A 24,806-nucleotide genomic window follows, 5' to 3' on the forward strand; every position below is an offset into this window, starting at 1 on the left:
CAGCAGGACTACAAATTGCACACCCTTTGGTTTGTCCATTTTGATCCCGCACGTTTTTACATACATTTTGGAAAATGTAATGTAAAATTTCAATAGCTCCTTGGTCATGTGACCTACTGGACTCAAACAAGGTTCAGAATGGCCACTGATTACCCTTGTCGCACACCCTTTGGTTTGCCCATTTTGGCCACTGATTACCCTTCTGTCGCACACCCTTTGGTTTGTCCATTTTGGCCACTGATTACCCTTCTGTCGCACACCCTTTGGTTTGCCCATTTTCATCTCACACATTTTTCAAACGTTCTAATTTCAATAGTCAGGAAACCTAAAAAGTACTCTGCCCATCCATGACAAATCACAACTACGTTTAAAAAGTCCCAAACAATTTATTAGCGTCATTTCATCTTCATACTAAAATTAACAATTCTTTACCATTATAATGGAGTATTTTCAATATACAAGTATCAATAAGCATGATTAAAAGATCACAATGGCTTTGTTATATGTCCGTGTTAAAGAATTTCCCATATCCTATTATATTAAAATATGTAATATATAGTCTGTATTTAAACAGTTTCAATAATAGAAAGTGAGTTCCCCTACAAGGCAATAACAGTATTTAATCAGATCGGGAATCTCATAAATTAAACTAAAAACAAAAAAAAGCTAGTTGTTTTGAATGTCCATGAGGATAGGAGAATGGGTGAGTGAGTCTTTGAAGGAAAGACCTGACCCAAGAGATGAGACGGCATTCCATTGCTTAGGGGCAATTCCAATTCCACAGTAACAGACATCATGCATAGAGTTATATGGTTTGTTTAACTTTGCAATCACTGGTTTTTGTTTGAAATACATTTTAAAGTGAAATATTTGAGTCTCAGTGTCACTGTTACCGTGGAATTCCCCTTAGTCAACAACATTCAAGGCAGGAAATTATAACGAGCTCTGTTCACCTTTAAAAACATCTACATTTCGGACTTTACATTAAGTCTAGAGATTTGTTCGACACAATAACCAACCTTCTGTCCTTTACCACTAATTGGTAGATGACTGTCATCATCATAGCTGAAATATACTGTATTCTTATGCATAAGGACATCCAATAATAAACAGTCTGAGGTTAGACGATACTCCTTCAACATGGCCTTCAGCATGATACATATATTACTTTATTAACAAATACAACGGAGCTTTTTGAACAAGACTTCACATCCATAGCCAGAACTGTATCTGAAAAGATCTCTTAGAAAGCATAGTTCTACGAGAATAAACACTGATTTGCTCAAATCACTGATGTACATAATATCGTGTCATGGATTCCCTGGCCTTGACAACATGTTCCAGCTGAAAACAAAAAGAGCCAAATCAGAATTAGCCAAGTTGCCTCTGTCCATGTCCTGCTCATCACATAAAGTTTGATCTGTTTGAAAGAAAGAAAGTCTGCGGATGGAGGGGGGGGCAATCTTTAAGAAAGGCAATTCTAGACACAAGAATAGTGCGCCATAACTGAAGATGCTGTGAGAGGAAGCCGTTCCTGACAGGTTCAATCTTCCCAACGTTCGTTCACACACGGATGCACATCTTGTCAGTGTTCCCAGGGCTGACTCCATACGCTGCGTTTACTTGGAGACTTGCTGTTGGACGTGGAGTAAAAACTCATAGTAAGACAGGGCCGACTCTGTCCGATCCTCAATCATGTTCTGCATAAAGCTGGCTTTCAGTGGGCTCTCATCCCTGGAAAGGAACAGAAAAGGGAAGGTTGGATCCACAACATTTACATAGTCTCTTGCAGAATTGAACTCAGTCGTTTGACAGGTCAGCAAAACCCGCTGTCAATGAGTTCAACCTGATCTTAAATACTTCTCATTTAATTTTGGGCTTCAAACTCAACCAAATGGCCCCCTATTCCCTAAACAGTGCACTACTTTTGTACCAGAGCTCTACGGGCCCTGGTAAAAAGTAATGAACTATTAAGGGAATAGGGGGCCATTTGGAATGCAGACATTGCCTCTGAACTCCCCCAGTGATCTCATCTAGTTACTACTGCCTACCTAATGACATGCAGGATGGGGAAAAAGGGCCTCTGTTCCCTCAGCCAGCCAACAAACGCTCTGGTTCTCTGGGACTCTGCAGTGTCCAACTCTGGGAGAAGGTTCTGGGAGATACAACACATTATAAGAATATCTTTATGGTCTCCCTTTCAGGAAATGTGTTGTGCATCGCATTTTAAACAGCATTATAGTGCAATATATACACACACAGTACAATATAAGTTACAAACAAAAGATATACCACTTAATTCACATGTGTTGGTTGTATGGCCAATACACCAGGGCTAAGGGCTGTTCTTAAACACGACGCACCGCAGAGTACCTGGATACAGCCCTTAGCCGTGGAATATAGGCCTTTTACAGCAAACTCAAGGTGCCTTATTGCTATTACATAAACTGGTTAACAATTTAATAAAAATAAATGGTGTCATACCCATTGTATATGGTCTGACATACCATGGCTTTAAGCCAATTGGCATTCAGGGCTCGAACCACTGTGTATTATACTGTTATAAACAGAGGTCTTGGTGAGCGATACAGAACCTTGTCAGGAGCAGGGGAGCTGGGCTAAGTTAAACAGTTAAAGGGGGAGCAGGTGCTTAGGTTCCTTACCATGTTCTGAGGCACAGCAGCGTAGTCTGGGACCCCCAGGACTTGCGTGAGGAATTCGGGGTTGCAGTTTCTTCCGATCCAGAGATAGATCACCTGTTGGAGAATGGAGAAGTCAGTCACATTGTGTTCGTGTTATGCATCTGTGTGTTTGTTGAGAAGAATCCACTGTAGGTGTGTTGTAAGTATCTATTTTGTGCGCCAAATGACAGAAGAATTCCTCAATAATCATGCAAATTAGCTCAAGCTAAAGCATGATGTTGAAATGCATCCGACTGTTGATGATGCAATGTGTCAATGCTGTCATTGTAGCTGTCCCTAATAAATTAAACACCACATGACCAAATGTATGTGGACACCTACTCATCCAACATCTCATTCCAAAATCATGGGCATCAATATGGAGTTGGTCCCCCCTTTGCTACTATAACAGCCTGCACTCTTCTGGGAAGGCTTTTCACATGTAACATTGCGTAAGGGACTTGCTTCCATTCAGCCACAAGAGCATTAGTGAGGTAGGGCACTGATGTTGGGTGATTAGACCTGGCTCGCAAAGGTGTTCGATGGGGTTGAGGACTGGCCTGCACAGAGCCCTGACAAGTTCTTCCACAACGATCAAACTATTTCTGTATGGACCTCGCTTTGCGCATGGGGGCATTGTCATGCTGAAAACAGAAAAGGGCCTTCCCCAAACTGTCGCCACAAAGTTGGAAACACAGAATCGACTAGAATGTCATTGTATGTTGTAGCATTAAGATTTCCCTTCACTGGAACGAAGGGAGGCTAGTCCAAACCATGAAAACAGCCCAGACAACTATTCCTCCTCCAAACGTTACAGTTGGCACTGTGCATTGGGCCATGTAGCATTCTTCTGGCATCTCCCAAACCCAGATTCGTCTGTCGGACTGCCAGATGGTGAAGCGTGATTCATCACTCCAGAGAACACGTTTCCACGGCTCCAGAGTGCAAAGGTTGCAAGCTTTATATCACCCCAGTCGAAGCTTGGCATTGCATGATCTTAGGCTTGTGTGCGTCTACTCGGTCATGAAAACCCATTTCATGAAGCTCCCAACGCACAGTTCTTGTGCTGACATTGCTTCCAGAGGCAGTTTGAAACTCGGTAGTGAGTGTTGCAACTGAGGACAGATGATTTTTACACCTTATGTGCTACAGCACCCGGCGGTCCTGTTCTTTGAGCGGCCTACCACTACGCGGCTGAGCAGTTGTTGCTCCTAGACGTTTCCACTTCACAATAATAGCACTTACAGTTGACCGGGGCAGCTCTAGCAGGGCAGGAATTTGACGAACTGACTTGTTGGAAAGGTGGCATCCTATGACTGTGCCACATTGAAAGTCACTGAGCTCTTCAGTAAGGCCATTCTATGACCAATGTTTGTCTATGGATATTGTATTGGCTGAGTGCTCTATTTTATACACCTGTCAGAAACGGGTGAGGCTGAAATAGATTAATCCACTAATTTGAAAGGGGTGTCGACATACTTTTGCATATATGGTGTACATCATCATCATGCTACTAACCGAGCCAGCATCCATGAGGAAGGCCCCCTCTCTGCTCAGCTTCTCTACAGACAGCTGCTGGACTCTGGGCTGGGGGATGGCACGCTCACTGATGTTCAGGGCTCCCTGTGGAGGGGGTGGAAGGAGGGGAACAAAAAGAGAAGTTTGGTTAATAAAAGAGGAAAAGTACAATATATCCACAGGTCGAAGCATAGACCTGAATATCCGTGTTCGTTCTTTAAATTATCTGAGCGTATAAGAGGTGATAAACTATAAAAGTAGAGAAAAATATTGCTCTTCTCATTATCTATGCTCTGTTCCCTTAGCCCTCACCTCGTCAGTCAGGTCGTCCACGCGGTACAGCGCTGGGTGGATCATCAGCATGACGTAGGCCAGGGGCTGGTACTTCAGCTGACACATGGCAAACACACGGTCGTCCAGCCTGGTGCTTGTTCCGGTTCGGAAGGCTTTCTGTGGACCACAGAGAATAAAAACAACATATGAGCAAAGCAGCACAAAGGAGATCCGTAAGCCAATAAAGGTAGCTTGGTCAGTTTCTGACTGACTGGATTTCTTATGGTATTTTAAAGCTGGTTTTTATGCTATACTGAGTTGTAATTATAACTACAGGAATAGCCTCTCTTTGGTGAAAGTTGAAATCCCAATGGGAAGTAGGCTTCATCCCACACTACTTTTTACCAGAGCCCAATGGGCCCTGGTCAAAAGTAGTGCAGGGAACAGGGTACCATATAGGAAGAAGCTGTAGACTGCCAGGGTACTAGCCAGCGAGAGAGTGGGTGGGTAGTGTACCTGTTTGAGCAGGGCCAGGATGTAGAGGGGAAACAGCCTGAGGCAGGCGGGGGCCAGGAGGCCAGGCTGCTGGATAGTGAGCACAGAGGTGCGGTAGGATGTCAGAGAGTCAATGGAAGCGTTGGTCATCGCGTCCCGGGCGTCACTCAAACTGGACGTCACCGAGCGATCCACAGCTAGAGGGGGAGGACACATCAGGAACAGGGCATTGAATTCAAAACTCTCAGCTACATTTTTACCTCAGGGATTGGGATTCACAAGTTACATGATTGTACAGTACAAGTTTGCAGTCATGGCCTTCATTACAGAAGCAACCATTGGGTTCAACCATTTCTCCTCTCTCTCATATACACACACACATACATACACATATCAGGGTAAACCAGCAATAATAGTACCTTATATTACAGTAGTTTCTCTTTAAAACAGGTAACACCATTTGGATAGCCCATCTGTAGATGCTCTACACACCATCTACTAACCCCCATTCTAACCCTAAACTTAGCCCTTACCCTTATTCTAAAAACTTAACTTTAACCGTAGTAAGCAGTTGCTTATCTGTAGAGCTTCTACAGATGGACTTTCCAGACCATCCAAATAATGTGACTGAATAACATGTAGAATAATGATATTTTATCAGTGACTGATACTTATAAAACCTCCAATACATTATAAGAAGATTAGTCTTCAGTCAGTTTGATATAGCCATTTGGATTCCACAAAGGTCACAGTAACCAGGCAACCATCTGACATCACCATCTGTCCATGCAAATGAGGCAGCTATGGATGGCACTGTGTGGATGACAAGCGTGTTCTCACTATGAGACATTAAAGACCACAGGATGATGGGACAGTCTAAGGACTTCACCTGGTACTGATGGAAATAAACATGCCTTTAATAACTACACCAACACTGCGTCCCTGGAACTACCTACCCATGCTAGCCAGCAGACCAGTGATGGCCTGGACATCAGCCCCAGCAAAGACGTCCGACAGGGAGTTGACAACAGGCAAACACATGGTGTGGACTCGAATTCTTCTCTCTCCTGTAGAAACACCAAGCAACAAGTTATTATTTCAGCATTACAATTGGTATGCAATCGGAAATAGATTTGTCAAGAAAGGAAACAAACATAGCTAAATTGAACTTCAGAAAGAAATAACATCTTTAAATTTCAGTATCCATTACAAAAAGTGTTCCATCTCACTTGTTCATGTTTACAAACAGTGAGGTTGAGTCCCAAATGGCACCCCATTCTCTATATAGTGCACTTTTTTTTGACAAGAGCCTTTTGAGTCCTGGTAAAAAAGTAGTACACCATGTATGGAATAGGGTGCGATTTGGGACGCACACAGTGAATCTAAACCAAGTAAATCCCACAGAAAAATAATGACAAAAGCTGTGTTCGAATAGCCATACTAACATACTGTATACTTAATGAGAATATACACTACATACTATTAGTTCATTTTAGTTTACTGTATTCCAACGGAATCCTTTCAGTTGAGTGTACTTGCGCTTCGCCTGTCTACTGGAAGTCGATGCTGTTGCTATTCAACTTCTTGCTAGCAAACAAATATTAGCTAGACATCTTACGGACTTCATTAACAATGTCCATTGAGAAAGCACAACAACTATACCACGTAACTAAGCTATGTATGACGTGAATAATTAAGTCAAAAGAAGTTAGATAGTATATAGTTAATATACTGGCAAGTTCAATGTATTAGTAGCAAACAAAAGTTAGGTAGCTAGCCAACATACAAGCAACTGCTGTAATGATATGCTATGTGGTTCATAAGGACAGCATAGCTAACAAAGTGTCAGACAACATAACATGTAATGTACCTTATTTGAAAAGTCATTACTTTATTACATTGAGCAACATTTAAACATTTGTCATAATTAGTTAAATGGATGAATTTGTATCCGCTCTCGGACTTCGGCAGCATATTCCCACCCCCATTTTCTTCAAATCTGAAAATGTGAAGCCACGTCCATTCTGAAGAATTGCATTATGGGCCCTAAAAACACAGAAATAGTGTCCCACTTCTTGTATACTTTTAAATTTTGGTGAATGTAGTACAACATCCAGGAACTTCTGGCATACTAACTATATTCATAGTATGAGCTATAAGCACACTACATACTCAAAGTACGTCACCAATAGTATGGTTAGTGTGAGTATTCGAACACATCTAATCTTTTTATGGTAAAGCTCCCTACACCCCCATCACAGCAGCTCCAGACAGTGTACCTTTGCTGGATGTGTAGAGCAGCGCAGCCTGGAAGGAGACGGACTGCATGTCCACCAGGTTCTCCTCAATGGACATCTGCACAGCAAAGCCCGCGTCTGGGTTCACATTGGGCAGGGACAGCAGATCCGTAGAGCGCACAAAGAAGTTCCCATGGAACGTGTGGATGGACAAACCTGCATGGAAGTTGAGGGGTCAGAGTTTTAGATTTTCTTTTCACAATAATCAACATACAAAATAAATAATCCCTTTTCAGGACCTGGTCTTTCAAAGATAATTCGCAAAAATCCAAATAACTTCACTGTAAAGGGTTTAAACACTTTATGGTTCATTGAACAAGCATGGGAAACAATGAATGAACATGCACCTGTGGAACGGTCGTTAAGACACTAACAGCTTATAGACGGTAGGCAATTAAGGTCACAGTCATGAAAACTAAGGATACTACGGAGGTTTTTCTACTGACCCAGAAAAACACCAAAAGAAAGATGCCGAGGGTCCCTGACCACCTGCGTGAACGTGCTTTAGGCATGCTGCAAGGTGGCATGAGGCAGATGTGGCCAGGGCAATAAATTGCAATGTCCGTACTGTGAGACGCCACAGACAGCGCTACAGGGAGACAGGACGGAACGCTGATCGTCCTCGCAGTGGCAGACCACGTGTAACGACACCTGCACAGGATCGGTACATCCAAACATCACATCAGCGGGACAGGTACAGGATGGCAACAACAACTGCCCGATTTACACCAGGAACGCACACTCTCTCCATCAGTGCTCTTACTGTCCGCAATAGGCTGAGAAAGGCTGGACTGAGGGCTTGTAGGCCTGTTGTAAGGCTAGGACTGGCAAAAAGTGCTCTTCACTGACGAGTCGCGGTTTTGTCTCACCAGGGGTGATGGTTGAATTTGCGTTTATCTCCAAAGGAATGAGCGTTATACCGAGGCCTGTACTCTGGAACAGGATCGAGGTGGAGGTGGAAGGTCAATCATGGTTTTGGGCAATATGTTTTGGGCAATATGTCACAGCATCATCGGACTGAATTTGTTGTCATTGCAGGCAATCTCAAAGCTGTGCGTTACAGGGAAGACATCCTCCTCCCTCATGTGGTACCGTTCCTGCAGCCTCATCCTGACATGACCCTCCAGCATGACAATGCCACCAGCCATACTGCTCGTTCTGTGCATGATTTACTGCAAGTGTTCTGCCATGGTCAGCAAAGAGCCTGGATCTCAATCCCATTGAGCACGTCTGGGACCGGTTGGATCGGAGAGTGAGGGCTAGGGCCATTCCCCCCATAAATGTCCAGGAACTTGCAGGTGCCTTGGTGGAAGAGTGGGGTAACATCTCACAGCAAGTACTGCCAAATCTGGTGCAGTCCATGAGGAGGAGATGCACTGCAGTACTTAATGCAGCTGGTGGCCACACCAGATACTGACTGTTACTTTTGATTTTGACACCCCCCTTTTTCAGGGACACCTTATTCAATTTCTGTTACTCACATGTCTGTGGAACTTGTTCAGTTTATGTCTCAGTTGTTGAATCTTATGTTCATACAAATAATTAAACATGTTACGTTAGCTGAAAATAAACGCAGTTGACAGTGAGAGGACGTTTCTTTCTTTGCTAAGTTTAGATATAGAAGTGGGTCCGAGAGATTTGAATTAAATACATTTAATCTGACAGTTTTTACTACCAGATACTGAAATCAACTGGAGCACAGACAGACTCACAACCATAAGTTTACAGGGTTCACAGTATCCTTCATCAATTGTCATTGACATTTCCTTCAGCGAACACTTTCCACAAGGACGTTATAGAATATAATGTCTGACATTTAAAGTGCTGCTGCTTCCATGTGAAATAACATAATGCAAGGCAATCAACATAGTTAGAAAATATTGAGTGATGACTTGTTACCTTTAGTGCAGCGGATCCTCATTACAGCCTCCAAGCCAATCTTCCTGGTGAGGTACCTCTTGAGATCCTTCTGGAAGCACTCAACCCCGGCTGGGTTGTGCTGCTGCTGGTATGAGGGGTAGTAGTACACACTTCCTGCTGAGTACCTGGATATGCAAGCTGAGAAAACGAGAGAGAGAAGATGAAGCAGAGATTACACATGAGTCCAACCAGAGTACAATGTTCTATACAAAGGGTCTTGTGGCATTTGAATAAATACAAATTAAAAAACGCAACATCTAACAATTTCAAAGGTTTTACAGAGTGATACTTCATAAAAGAAAATCTGTCAATTGAAATAAATTAGGTCCTAATCTATGGATTTCACATGGCACCGGGAATACACCTGTTGGTCACAGATCCCTTAAGAAAAACCAGTCAGTATCTGGTGTGACCACCATTTACCTCATGCAGCGCAACTAATCTCATTCGCATAGAGTTGATCAGGTTGTTGAATGTTGTCACACTCCTTTTCAATGGCTGTGCGAAGTTGCTGGATAATGGCAGGAACTGGAACACGTTGATGCAGAGCATCCCAATTGTGCTAAACTAAATGGGTGACATGTTTGGTGAGTATGGCCATGGAATAACTGGGACATTTTCAGCTTCCATGAGGTGAGGGTGGCAGATGAATGGCACAACAATAGGCCTCAAATCTTGTCATGGTATCTCTTTGCATTCAAATTTTGATTGATAAAATGCAAAGTGTGTTCTTTTTCCATAGCTTATGCCTGCCTATAACATAACCCTACAGGCAACACAGGGCTCTCGGTTCACAATGTTGACATCAGCAAACCGCTTGCACACACAGACACACAACACCATATGCCTGGTAGAGTTGAAACCGGGATTCATCAGTGAAGAGCAAACTTCTCCAACATGCCAGTGGCCATCAAAGGTGAGCATTTGCCCACTGAAGTCGGTTATGACGCCAAACCGCAGTCAGGTCAAGGACCCTGGTGAAGACGTCGAGAACACTGATGAGTTTCACTGCAGAAATGCTTTGGTTGTGCAAACCCAGTTTCATCAGCTATCTGAGTGGCTGGTCTCAGACAATTGCGCAGGTGAAGAAGCCGGATGTGGAGGCCCTGGACTGGCATGGTTACACGTGGTTTGTACTGCCATATTCTCCAAAACGACATTGTAGGCGGCTTATGGTAGAGAAATTAACATGCAATTCTCTGGCAACAGCGCTGGTAGATATTCCTGCAGTGAGCATGCCAATTGCACACTCCCTCAACTTGAAACATCTGTGCATTGTGTTGTGACAAAACTGCACATTTAGAGTGGCCTTTTATTGTCCCCAGCACAAGGTGCACCTTTGTAATGATCATGCGGTTTAATTGGCTTCTTGATATACCACACCTGTCAGGTGGATGGATTATCTTGGCAAAGGAGAAATGCTAACCAACAGGGATATCAACAAATCTGTGCACAGAATTTGAGAGAAAAGCTTTTTGTACGTATGGAACATTTCTGGGATCTTTTATTTCAGTTCATAAAACATGGGATCGACACCGTAAAATGTTGCGTTTAGAATTTTGATCAGACAACAAAACAACATATGGAATCATGTCTTAATCATTATTCTACTATGTAGAAAATAGTAAAAATAAAGAAAAACCCTTAAGTAGGTATGTCCAAACTTTTGACTGGTACTGTATACAGCAACACAGACAGTTAAAGAGCACTGCTGGCTGCTGAAATAAGGTGACTTTGTTAATAATAACACACTGACGCTCAGATGTATCAGTCAGAAGGCACCACTCACCTAAAGAGGCCAGGTCACAGTACTGGGAGCTTAGTAGGAATAGGTCCACAGCCACCTGCTGCCCTGAACAGTCCAGGGCCAGCTTCTTATAGAAGTCTGTGGCAGGAGACAGGTTCGGGATTTCCTGGGGAATCACCACCACACAATGAGCACAACAAAACATTTCTAAATGAGAATGTTAGGCATAAGAAATGTCTGAAACTATATCTTGAGTATTGAGAAAGATGACGTTTCTACCGCCACTGCAGAACAGATGTGCACACTGCATTCCTCTCTTTACCAAGTAATTAAAAAGAAATGTACAGCAAATGGTACCCCATTTCCTACACATGGGACCTAAAAAGTAGTTCACTATATAGGTAATAGGGTGCCATTTTGGATACAAAATACATAAACCAGTGAGACCCAGGCTCTCGCTAGTCCCGACCTTGGCTGAAGCTCTCTGGTTGGGGTCCTCTCTGGACTTGAGGGCCCCCACGCCCAGTTTGGGCAGCTGGGTCTGGAAGACGGACATGCGCCCCCCGGTGGGCGACAGCAGCTTGAAGGCTGCCTGCAGGGCCGGGCCCAGAGCAGACTGGGTCTCCATGGTCTTGCCAAACATCTGGGGCAAGCTCTTCAGCAGATCCTGAACCAGCTGTATGAATAAAAACACACTTTTCAATAAAGTTTTGAAATGCAAAACAGTGTGAAAGAGGTTCAGGCAAAACAAAGTTACCCAATGTGAGTGTGTCTTGATGCATTTTCACGATGTTGCTGTGAATAGCTTTACAGATTGGACTTGTAACATTTTCGTTTAACATTTTGTTGAGAGCTTGTCTAAGGAATCTACACAGGAATAGTTTTAAGAGCTCCTTACCTCCTTGCATTCATTGAGGTTCACTAAAAGGCTGTCTGGTGTTGGTAAAAATATATCTGGAAGAAAGGAAAAGACAGTGTAGAAGACCTTTAGACCACTGCAACCTCCTGAAATAAAGACTTTAAAAGTACAGCATCATTTATATTGCAGCCCTATCTATAGGGTGTTTTTCCATGTTGTCACAACTTATACATTGATGAAGCCCGATTGGGTGAAGCATGTGTCACAAAATAACAAATACATTTTCCTTTCTTTCACTGTAAATAGTGTGTGGACCTTCCTCATTTTCCTAAGCATTTCTAGACAGTGAATTATTCTAATGACAAAGCTTGTAAGCACTTTCTGGTCTCTCACCTTCAATGTCCGAGACGATGAGCATCTGTGGTTGGGCCAGGCCTTCCTGGAGGTTGTAGAAGTGGATGGTGCTGTCAAAGGAGATGAAGCCAATCTTTGTCCTGGAGTCTCCAGGGAGCCTGGAACACACATGGTCAGTCAGCGGCTACTCACAGGTCATAGTGATGTGTGGTCCGGTTCAGTTAATATTGACTTTCTTCTTCTTGCTCAATACTTCTGTAAGTTATTTTATTTCTGTGTCTGAATCACTTTTTGTTATTAATCTTAATGACAAAAATGTGTATATAGGCACATTAAAAACTCAAATAAACATTGTTTTAGGGCTATCTGATGCTAAACTGAAGTCTTTAAGCCTCCTAGTATTGATCAGTACAGAATATGTTATTACATAGCTTAATAGGACAATACGTAATGAACCATCATATCAGGGCTGTGGACATTATCCCAGGAGTGTATTTAATCTGCATCCCAATGGCTTCCGGATGCCATTTGGGAAGCATCCTCAGTCTGTAACTGGTGTACACATACGCGTTGATGTTCTCCAGCAGTGACTGACAGACGACATCTAGGTATCCCGTTTCCACGGCGTTGTGGGATACATCCAGCACGAAGAGATAAACGGCAGGCTGGGGGGGTCTCAGCTGAGGATGAGAGGTTTCAGACCATCAATACAAACACACTGATACACCACACTCTTACCACATCCTAACAAAACATGCAAATGCTTCCTAGATAAACAACTCCAGGAAATCATAAACAACTCCATGGAGTCAGAAAGCCTGATGGAATCACTATGAACGTGGCAACAGTGGAACACTGCTCATTTCATCTGCATTTAAGTAGCAGATAAAAGGGGAGAATGTAACCACTTACCACAGATTCAGGCAAAATAACATGCAATGCTTTATATAGACAAATCTTAAAACAATACAATGTGTATTTACCATGTATTCTGAGGGTGCGATGAACTCGATGGTGGCGTTCTGGACCTCAGGTCTTTTGTGTGGTTCTCCGTACGATCTGGTGACTGGGTTGTACATGAATTCCTCTGGAACTGTACAACAAACATGGACATGGTCATCAGTCAGAAAAGAACAGGACTGTCCATCACTACTGTCATCAGGTGAATGAAATTCTGAATGTTTAGGTCAAAGCTATGTGCTTGGTGCTCAAGTGAATGTCCTTCCGCTTCAGACCAGCCTAACTTCTCACTTAAAACATGTGTTTGGAATGAACTTTTCACTATTGTAAAGTGGCTGTTCCACTGGATGTCAGAAGGTGAATTCACCAATTTGTAAGTCGCTCTGGATAAGAGCGTCTGCTAAATGACTTAAATGTAAATGTAACTTCAAATCTATGATACTCCCCCAGTTAACATACTGCTTGACGAGTTGGGCCCAAGCTTGCTGTACATTAAAACCTATTCAGTCTGTCTACAAACAGGCTCAAAGTGCTTGATAGGAAGCCCAGTAGCCATTATCACGGTTACATCCTGAGAAAGCATGAGCTCCTGAGTTGGGAGAATCTTGTGCAATACACCGACGCATGTCTTGTATTCAAAATCCTAAATGGCCTGGCTCCCCCTCCACTCAATATTTTTGTTAAACAGAAAACCCAAACATATGGCAGCAGATCCACAGGGTCTGCCATGAGAGGTGACTGTATAGTTCCCTTAAGGAAAAGCACCTTTACTAAATACGCTTTCTCTGTGAGAGCTTCCCATGTCTGGAATACACTGCCATCAGACACACATAACTGCACCACCTATCACACTTTCACAAGATGTATGAATACATGGCTAAAGGTCAATCAGATTTGTGAACATGGTCCCTAGCTGTGCATTGCCGCTTTCCATGTTGTCTGTAGCTTGTGAGGTGTGGAAACACTGTTGCTTTTATGAATTTTGTCTTGCTGCTTTTTGTTCTATGTTGCTCTGTCTGTATGCTACGTCTTGCTTGTCCTATGTTGCTCTGTCTGTATGCTACATCTTGCTTGTCCTATGTTGCTCTGCATGTGCTCACTGCTCAATGATTGTCTATATTGTAATTGTTTTTAATAACCTGCCCAGGGACTGCGGTTGAAAATTTGCCGGCTGGCTAAAACCGGCACTTTTACTGAAACGTTGATTAATGTGCACTGTCCCTGTAAAAATAAAATGAACTTAAAAACATTGGATGTGGTCAAAAGTGGTGCTGAATATGGGGAATAGACAGGGTGTCATTTAAGAGGAGCTCGTGGCTGTGGTCCTTACCGTCGTTGACCCGGTAGCACAGGTTACACTTCCATCTCCTCTGGTCCAGGAAGGTCACGAAGGGGTTGATATACGTCCTGCAGGAGCGACACCGCACTATAGTGCTGGAGGTGACTACAGGCAGTTGCTGCAGTGTACAGACAAACCAAATCATAAAAAAAAGAGGTACAATCGGATTGGTACATCATTTAAAAAAAAAAGCTGTAACCATTGATTCTTGAAGAATAAAACTTAATACAGCTAGTTGCTGCAGTTCACAGAAAAATCAAACCCTTTGTCATAACCTAACATGTCCTGACAATCGTCAATGCCAAGTTCCATACAAATGAAAAACATCAAATTACATTTAAAAGACATGATCATAGATGCGTAGATTAAATACAGTTATTCTAGGCTAAATGCATTTTTCTATCTTTCACCAGAAGAGGGAAGGGTTGAAGGAAGTCTACTGAGGCTTGGGAGATAGTGGGCAACATCTTACCGAGAGATCTTTGAAGGGGTGGAGCAGCAAGCCGAGTGGAAGCTTGGCTTTGTTTAACAGAGACTGGGTCTGGGGGATGTTGGTCAGGGTACTGCGGAAGACCCTGTAGAGAGATGAGGCAAGAGAAACAACAGGTCTGAACCAGTACATTTCACAGTAAAAGTACATTAACACTTCTGACAATATTCAATATTGTGGTGGGGATTGACGTTGAAAAACAGTGCCAGACAAACTATCACTCACTCTGGGTGACAGTTGATTTTCTGCAGGTCCTGGGGCAGGCAGGGTGTAGGAGGGGTGATGGGGCCCGGGGGGAGCAGGTTCCTCTCCTGCAGCAGGTTAACCACCCTCAGGGTCTCAGGGGTCTGGGACTGCAGACTCAAACCAGCCAGGGAGGGGCTCAGCTGGGCTGGACCTGCAGACGGCTTTGGAGGAAACATAGGACAGTACAGTGGTGAGTACAATGAACAAAGGCCTGGTCAAAAGACGTGCACAATATGGAATAGGGTGCCATTTGGGACGCATCACTGGTAAGTTTCAATATTTCAACAGTCTATCCATTTACCATTTCAACATTCAGAGTTCATTTTAAAATGTTTAAGTGTTCACATGATCAGACAAGTGCAAAGCTCTGTATATAATAGAGAAAGTTGAGCATTGTACTGTCAGTATGTCAGTCTTGGATTTGGTTTGAGAAAGCAGTCTGGTGTTTTACCTGCTGGTATGACTGAGGTGCATGGCTGTAAGGCTGCGTCTGGGCCTGCATGGGGGAGGCGGAGGTGTTCTGGTACCCTGGGGGTAAAGAGGGGTAGGACAGACCCATGTGTCGAACAGGGGGGGCTGGCTGCTGGGGTGGGCCAGCTATAGGGACAAGCACCAAAACAGGCCTCATGTCAGTTCTGAGTGTTGCTAGCAGTAAATATAGGGGACTAAAATGTAATATTAGTTATTCATTTCTGATTAAACTATGGAGTAGTAGAGGACTTACCCATTTTAGGGCTTGTCTCCAAGTGATCAAAGCTGTTGGGAACTTGAGCGCCATTAGCAGGTGTGGGTATGTGTCCTGTTACAGAGCAAAGATTCCAGAGTCAGGATGAGTTTAGTTTATTTTTTGGGGGGGGAAAAAAGTTGACAAAATGTTTTTGGAGAACTTAGTAATTAGCATAGATTTTTTTGTTTTATGTTTCAGGTCACTTTGTTTCATTGCCACATGAGAGGAAATGTAGGAATTGCATCTTCAACGCACCTAATTTCAGTCACAATGAAAGACAATTTAATGAAAAATCTGATACCCATGAGGTCACTAAAATGTAATAATGGCAAAAACTAAGACAGTATTGAATGTAAACACAGAATATCTGAAAGATCCATGGAAGTTCTCTATGCCTTTTCTCTAAGAAAACACGCTAAAACTCTAAGAGGACATCAAAAGTACACAGGGACCACACACACACACACACAAGTACCACAACACTGATAGTGACTAAACCACACCTGGACACTCAATATCATTCTCCTGGTTGTCGTACTCAGTGTGGGCAGCATCATCACTAGCATCACTCCCACACTGAGCTGTCACAGTGGGAGGAAAGAGAAGGAAATGAGACCACAAGGGTGGCTGCTGGAGATGCTTGGATACAGCCCCCCCCACTAAAAATTCAATTTACAACAAATAAACCACAAATATCTGTGGATGCTTCGAAGACTAAGGTAAACAACATATTATTAGATGAGAGGATAAAAACAAAAGGTCTCAGAGTAGGAGTGCTGATCTAGGATCAGGTTACCCTCTTAATTCCTTATGATTTAAAATACAAAACTGAATATGGATCAGCACTCCAGCTCTGAGATGTAAGACTACAATCCCAGAACTGATATTTCCTTACCATCAGTCTTGGGGCCAAAGGGAAGGGGAGGGGTAGCATTGCCCATGGGGGGTGGAGTGGGTCTCATCGAGGGTGTGGGTCCTGTAGGTGGGTGGCCGTAAGGTGCTGTCATACCTGGCTGGTATGTGTGAGGAGCAGCCACAGGGTTCATTGGAGGAGGGGCAGAGCCTGGACAACCACAACATATCATTCAGGATCATTTGCCATATATATTAAAATGTCTTATACAGTATCCTATCACAACCCGCAACACAAACCTTGGCCAATGTCAACATAACAATTATATATTTACAGAAGTGGCTCCTACATAGTCTTGTGCTGCCAGCCCATGCATCACTGGCTTGGTCAAGGCTAACCTGTACATAGGCCTAACCCAAGGCAATAAAACTGGCACCTATAGGCTGCATGATGATACCTGATGCATATCATGGCAATGAAGCCTATGGCTGCATTTACACAGGCAGCCCAACTGATTTTTCATTTCACAAGTCTTTTGACTCTGAAAAAAATATGATATGATTGGTCACAAGATCAATTAGCCATAGAGAAATTGAGTATATCGTATATGGTATGGGGACTATCGTGCATAAGAGGAAACTAGGGCCCTCTGAGGAGAGTAACATTATATCCCTAAACTGGAGGTGACGAGTCCCATGACAGCTGATGCTGGTGACCCAGAGCTAGCTAATGTCAATGAACCCCAGTACCTAGAGACTACACTGACTGGTGCATTTCAGACAAGAGTGTACCATTCTTCCAATAGCAAAAATCTGTCATTCAGATATCGTAAGTGTGAATATACTGTCATCAAATTAATTTGAATGAAAATAGTCATTCAATAGTCATTCAAATTGGAGTGAATCCTATTCAAGATCAAGGAGTCATCCTTGATGCTGAACGTGATATTTCTTACACCACATTGTTACATAATGTGATAATCGTCATTCATGAATCACTGATGTCTTCTGACCACATAACAGCCACACACCATAAATACCGCTAGTGGTGTGGGTGAGTCCTGAGTAAGTGACTAAACTGCCTATCTGAACCCAGGAAATGACGCTTAACCAGACCATCCTGCACTGCCTCTACGCACAGTCACAAGACTATATACGCACACACACTGACACTCTCACACACAGGCTTGCAAAGGGAAGGTGAATTACTAGAAACTTTAATTTTATGTCATCTAAATGACAATTATCCGATTTTTACAGACATCTAATGATCTCAGGTTCTCATCACATAAAAATATATGAAATAATTAAATAAGATGGTTTTCAATTTTGTGAATACTATTGGTATTTAAAATTAGGGTTTCAGAATGATTCTATATAGGGCAGACATATTTTACTATGTTAATGTGTCTTTGTTTTGGCGCAAACTGTTGTCAGTTGTGAAATAAGTCAATAGCTAGAAGGGTTGCAGAGTTAATTGAAAATAATGCCATTGCTGATTAGATGTTTTGTTCATTAATTAGGCTATTTTCTCTATCTACTAGAAACTCATGAACACATACAGATATAAAAAAGGAACACTATAAATTAATATTTATTTTCAGCTATTCCAGTTTAAATTACCAAAATGTACTGAAGAACAGGCGCACACTCCCTGCTGCTACTCTGTTCTTAATCTTATTGTTATTACTACATCTCCTGATGCCTAGTCACTTTACCCTGCCTTCATGTCCATATCTACCTCAAATACCTTATTATGATCTATCCTGATGCCTAGTCACTTTACCCTGCCTTCATGTCCACATCTACCTCAAATACCTCTGCACATTGATCTGGTACTCTGCCACCAGCCTTTACCATTGACACTCAGCAGGTTGGGGCCATGGACTCATGCTATTTACGCCATATGCTGACTGCCATCAGCATGACGCAACAGTACCCGGGATTAGTTGGACCAGACAAAGTTCTTCCACTCTTCAGTTGTCCAGTGTTGGTGATCGAGTGCCCACTGGAGCCCTTCTTGTGATCTTTCCTGATGCCTAGTCACTTTACCCTGCTTTCATGTCCATATCTACCTCAAATACCTTATTACCCTGTTCATTTAATTCCTTATTTTAATACTTGTATTTTATATTATATATGTTTGTTTAACTGCATCGTTGGTAAAGGTTAGTAATCAATAATTTCATGGTAATGTCTACACCTGTGGTATTCAGCGCATGCGGCAATACAATCTGTTTTTGATTTGATGGATTTGAATATCACCAGAGGTTACTGGAACTCTCCATCGGTCCCTGGACAACTTTTCAAGAGTGTCTGCCAAGAAGATATGTGCAGCCAATTGGATCTGTGTGTGTGTGTGTCAGCAGGGGGCAATGTCCACTTCCAACATCAGCTTGCTAGAACACTTCTGGCGCTTCCCTGTGACATCATAGTGACCTGTTGTTACTGTTGTTAATCTTGATATGAAGTGTCACAACACAGTCAAACCACCAGTCAATGTCATAACATCACAATGCCTAAATGTTTTTCAACCAAGTGTTTTTCATCGTAGGAAGTCAAACTGCTGTAGCATATGTAACAGTGTGTTAATCACAGAGCCCTTCTGCACTGTTTTACCTGGCTGGGTGGATCTGTGGAGGGAGGTAGGAGGCAAGGGAGGACCCGAGGGTTGCATGGCGTTGTGGTAGACAGGAGAAGGAGCAGCGCTGTACCCCGCCGAGGGGGCCTGGAGTGGTGCCAAGTTAGGCGAGGAGGTCACGTGATTATCCACAAAAGCAAGGGGAGGAGTGGCCATAGGAGGCGGCGCCCCCATTGGCGGAGGAGCTCCCATCAGTGGAAGGGCCCCATACTGCCAGGATGGGGGGTGCTGGTAGTAGCTGTTAGCAGATACAGGTAGAGCAGGGGTGGCCTGCACTGGGGGCATCCTGAGGCCTGGGCAAGGGCTGGTGGACTGAGGGGGCGTCATGGGGTGGGGAGGTCCCATAGGAGGCCTGTTTAACCTGGGCTGACCTGGGGAGGCCTGGTAGGAGCTGACTGGTGGGATGGGCTGGTAGGGCCCAGAGTTATAGAGTCCAGGGCCAGGCGGCATGGGGCCCTTGGCTTGCATTGGGTTGTATGGAGGCTGGTGGGCCATGTTGTAACCCGGTCCTGGTGGCTGCAGCACTACTTGATTCTGTAAGGGACCTGGAAGACAGGATCATGACAGATTAGACTACAGGCCAGAATTTGACATAAAATACAGCAACACACTGACATCCCATGTGAATATCCCATGACTCGAGTCTGCATTCCAAAGGCCTGAAGAGTAATAGTTGACTCCCTCATTTGCCTGCCAGTTAATAAAAAAGATGAGAAAATGTTCCATTACTAGATTTAGAACTGCCTGGCAATATTGATTGACTAGTCCTACAACAGTTTGTGGCTCTGAAGGAGGATTTGGGCTAGATAACTTTGAGTAGCAAAAAGCAAAAACATCAGGCTAAATGCAATAGGGCTGGGAATTGCCAGGGACCTCCCAATACAATATTTTCACGATACTTTAGGTGCCAATACGATATTTATTGCGATTCTCATTGTGTTTTGATGTCCAAACAATATGCTCACCATATGTCTGATGCAGAGGGACAAGAGAGCCATGAGAAAACAAGTTTCGATCAGTCACAGAAATAAGTGCTGAAAACAAATTAGCTCCCCATTTCAAAAGATGGAGAATATGCTATAAAGGACAAATACTGGAGTTTGTGCAGGTACAGCAAGCTTGCCCAAAATAATATTGCGATATTGTAAAAACTATAAGTTATAATTGATTTAAATATATTGTCAAAAATAATATCCCGATATGTAACTATTGATTTACCCCCCCCCCCATCACTAAATAGCAGTGAGGGAAATTGGGATGAAAATACAGTCTCCAAAATAAGGCAAACGATATGTGGACAGACTGACACAGCAATCACATTTCTCAAGTCTAATCTCACCTGGACGACACTCCTGTACTGACAGTGAGTGAAAATAGAGGATCTGAAAAAATGATACCAGACACAAAAACAGAAATAGAGCTTTTCCAATCAAATACTCCTCCTAACCTTGAAGATTGTTAGGTAGAAACAGGGTTTACTATAATTAAATAGTCATGACTGGCGGCAACAGCGTGCTACATGTCCAACAAGTCTTGAGCTACATTACAAGCCAGGATAAACAGGTGGGATTAGAAAACAACTCCTCAATGGTGAAGATTAACACCCATAATCCCTGTCTTTCCAGGCAGCGCCAGTGAAATCGCCAACATTAAGCTGCCTGCTGGCCACAGTGATTGTGTTGAAGGCTTCCCTCCAATCACAGTGAACCTGGCCTGTGCCGAGTACACATGCTCAGCCAATTAGAGGCAAGTATAAGAGTCAAACATGGAGACAAAATCTTAGCACAACTGTACAGCAAACAGGTCACTGATAAAATATGCAATTGTTTCGATAAGTGCACTGCTTAGGCCTAAAGTAAATTAAGAAGGATGAATTCACCCTAGATTAAATCCACTTTGGTCAGAATGATCAGAGTTCAAAAACCTGTTGGAGTAGAGACTTTTTATTGCCTCGATTACAGAGATAAGGAAAATATGAAGCTTAATCATAAATCATCAATAGCCAAATCCAACAGCATAAAGAACATGTCCTGCTCTAATCAAAACACTCTCTGGTTATCTATAGACAAAGAATGAGTACTCCTGGTTCAGTACAAATAACACAGTTTGACAGTTAGTATTTAATTCAGTCCAGTTGGATGGTTAACGTTCCCTCCAGAGATTATTGATATGAAGTTTTCAAACTGTACACACAGTCAAGAGTTTATATACACATACTCATTCAAGGGTTCGTCTCTATTTTGACTTGTGTGCACTACATTATTTTTTACATTGTAGAATAGTGATGACATCAAATCTATGAAATAACACATATGGAATAATGTAGTAAGAAAAAAAGTGTGTTAAACAAATCAATATATCTTATATTCTTCAAAGGAGCCACCCTTTGCCTTGACAGCTTAGCACACTCTTGGCATTCTCTCAAGCAGCTTCACCTGGAATGCTTTTCCAACCGTCTTGAAGGAGTTCCCACATATGCTGAACACTTGTTGGGTGCTTTTCCTTCACTCTGCAGTCCAACACATCCCAAACCATCTCAAATTGGGTTGCGGTCAGATGATTGTGGGGGCCAGGTCATCTGATGCAGCACTCCATCACTCTCCTTCTTGGTAAAATAGCCCTTACACAGCCTGGAGGTACGTTGGGTCATTGCCCTGTTGAAAAAAATAAACGATAGTCCCACTAAGCACCAACCAGATGGGATGGTGTATCGCTGCAGAATGCTGTGGTAGCCATGTTGGTTAAGTGTGCCTTGAATCCTAAATAAATCACTGACCGTGTCACCACCAAAGCACCTCCACATCACACCACCTCCACCACGGTGGGAACCTCACATGCAGAGATCATCAGCTCACCTACTCCGCGTCTCAAAGACGCATCGGTTGGAACCAAAAATCACAAATTTGCTCTCATCAGACCAGAGTACAGATTTCCACCAGTCTAATGTCCATTGCTCGTGTTTCTTGGCCCAAGCAAGTCTCTTCTTCTTATTGGTGTATTTTAGTAGTGGTTTATTTGCAGCAATTCCACCATGAAGGCCTGATTCATGCAGTCCTCTGAACAGTTGATGTTGAGAAGTGTCTTGTTACTTGAACTCTGTGAAGCATTTATTTTGGCTGCAATCTGAGGTGCAGTTAACAAATTAACTTATCCTCTGTAGCAAAGGTAACACTGGATCTTCCTTTCTTGTGGCGTTCCTCTTGAGAGCCAGTTTCATCATATCGTTTGATGGTTTTTGCGACTGCATTCAAAGAAACTTTCAAAGTTCTTGAAATGTTCCAGATTGACTGACCTTCATGTCTTAAAGTAATGATGGACTGTCATTTCTCTTTGCTTATTTGAGCTGTTCTTGCCATAATATCGACTTGGTGTTTTACCAAATAAATAATATCTTCTGTATACCAACCCTACCTTGTCACAACACAACTGATTGGCTCAAACACAATGAGGAAAAAAATTCCACAAATGAACTTAAGGCATACCTGCTAATTGAAATGCATTCCAGGTGACTACATCATTAAGCTGGTTGAGAGAATGCCAAGTGTGGGCAAAGCTGTCATCAAGGCAAAAAGTGGCTGCTGATGAATCACAAATATAAACAAATATTTTGATTTGTTTAACACTTTCTGGTTACTACATGATTCCATGTGTCATTTCATAGTTTTGATGTCTTCACTATTATTCTACAATGTGGAAAGTAGTAAAAAATAAAGAGAACCCATGGAATGAGTAAGTGTGTCCAAACTTTTGACTGGTACTGTATGCATGTACTTTACATGTCATTCAGGGAGAGAAATGCCAGACAAAAAGTATATTTATACTACTGAATTTAAAAATAAAAAAAAGTAATGCAACTAAAACGGATCGTCCCAATGTGCCACATGTACACAGAGGTAGAGCACAAAAAAAGCGCTGTGGTACGTCATTCACTTCTGAGTAGATGTTGCAAAGCATAATACGATTATAACTATAATTTTACATTTTGTGACACCAGCCAAGTGATTCGAAAAAGGCAACGAAGTACGCAACAAAGTCACGCAACGAAGTACCCAACAAAGTCACGCGACCATTACACAAAGAACCTCAACAAATGAGGAAAGTTTAGCCCTAAACAAAGACTAAATCAACTAGAAGATGACAGTTTATCAGTCGACAGGGTATCAATCAAATTACAAGACTCAAATTATATAGCTAATATTTTTGGTCAATTACCCAAATAAGATCCACGTACGAGTCAACTAGTTATAGCTAACTACAGTAGAAAATTGGCGAGCTCAACTGACAACTTGTAGCATCATCATGACCCAAACTATCAGTCTCTCCCCTGAACTTGATCTTCAATTGAGTTGACTAACGTCATTCAAGGTAGCACTAGTCGCTAGCTAACGTTAATTATCAGTTAGACTAGAGACTGACACAAATTGCAGCTATAAGTAAGTGTAAATAGCTAGATACGTGAGTAAATTTGTCAACGACTCTAGCTAAAACAGATTATCCTAGCTAGCTAAAAGTTAGGTATCAATCAAAGCGATCACTTATATCCAAATTGCTAACTTAACTAACATGAACAATGTTAATTTTAAACTGTAGTCTTGATAAGAGTACATTAGCCCACCACTAACATTAGCCATCTTTTAGGTTAGCATTATTAGCAAGGTAGCAAGCTAATGTAGTTAGCTAGCCAGCTTGCTAACCAGCCAAATCAGATTAGGATAAAGTAAAAGCCTATCTTGTTAACGCGCTAGTTACTAAACAGTTGTGGTTAGGTAATGCTAGCTAGCTAATATTAGTGCGAAATTGCTCACCATTTGCGTATGGCTGTCCTCCTGGTCCATTCTGAAAGTTGAACCCCGTACTGGACATCTTGAAATAGACACCGACCGTAATCAAATTTAAAAGCGTCGTTGGCGAATAGTTAGCTGCGTCTTACTTAGCTAACCAGCTAAGATAGCTGTTTAGCTAGCAATGGGATATGTTTGTTTAACGGAGCGTCTTTCAGGTTGAAAAAAAAAAGTGAATTAGTCGACTCGTTAGCTATCACAGACCATGGTTAGGACCGTTCCCCGTCCAACTACGGGTATAGGCCTTGTCAATAAAATCGTATGAGACTGTCCTTTCCGTAATATCTGTGTTCCTTCACTCTTCTTGGGATTCCCCACCCAGCACGAACAACGTAAAACCTCTTCAAGCATGCGCAGTTGGTACACGTGGCACTTCCGGTGCATAGTGGATTTCTACACTACTGGAAACACTCGCAATGTTGTACTGTCTTCGCTTCCTATGTTTGAGTAAAAACATGTAGGATTGGTTAAATACATGGTAACAGACTGTGTATTACAAATACAATTAGTTTATATAAAACCAGACGAATGGTTAACTTTTTAATTAATTCGTTTCTCCAGGGTTT

General features: G+C 42.5%; 1 protein-coding gene across 2 annotated transcripts; it reads right to left on the reverse strand.

Annotated features, from left to right (window-relative positions):
* Window positions 1-366: 366 nt before the first annotated feature.
* Window positions 367-24,578, reverse strand: LOC135550940 (protein transport protein Sec24A-like). Of its 2 annotated transcripts, XM_064982224.1 has the most exons (24): window positions 24,205-24,578; window positions 19,378-19,944; window positions 16,802-16,969; window positions 16,410-16,487; window positions 15,904-15,978; window positions 15,631-15,776; window positions 15,159-15,340; window positions 14,916-15,018; window positions 14,435-14,561; window positions 13,128-13,237; window positions 12,712-12,824; window positions 12,184-12,302; window positions 11,830-11,885; window positions 11,401-11,607; window positions 10,974-11,097; window positions 9,164-9,322; window positions 7,247-7,420; window positions 5,924-6,034; window positions 4,989-5,164; window positions 4,512-4,649; window positions 4,200-4,304; window positions 2,664-2,756; window positions 2,052-2,155; window positions 367-1,734 (listed from the first exon to the last, which is right to left on the reverse strand). In XM_064982224.1, the coding sequence occupies exons 1-24, from the start codon at window positions 24,260-24,262 to the stop codon at window positions 1,620-1,622; spliced, it is 3,408 nt and encodes a 1,135-aa protein (XP_064838296.1). In that variant the 5' UTR covers window positions 24,263-24,578; the 3' UTR covers window positions 367-1,619. The 2 variants fall into 2 exon arrangements, with proteins under 2 accessions (XP_064838296.1, XP_064838297.1); XM_064982225.1 differs by lacking the exon at window positions 16,410-16,487.
* Between the last annotated feature and the right edge of the window lie 228 nt (window positions 24,579-24,806).

This window comes from Oncorhynchus masou, chromosome 12 (assembly GCF_036934945.1).
Source record: "Oncorhynchus masou masou isolate Uvic2021 chromosome 12, UVic_Omas_1.1, whole genome shotgun sequence".
NCBI lineage: Eukaryota > Metazoa > Chordata > Actinopteri > Salmoniformes > Salmonidae > Oncorhynchus > Oncorhynchus masou.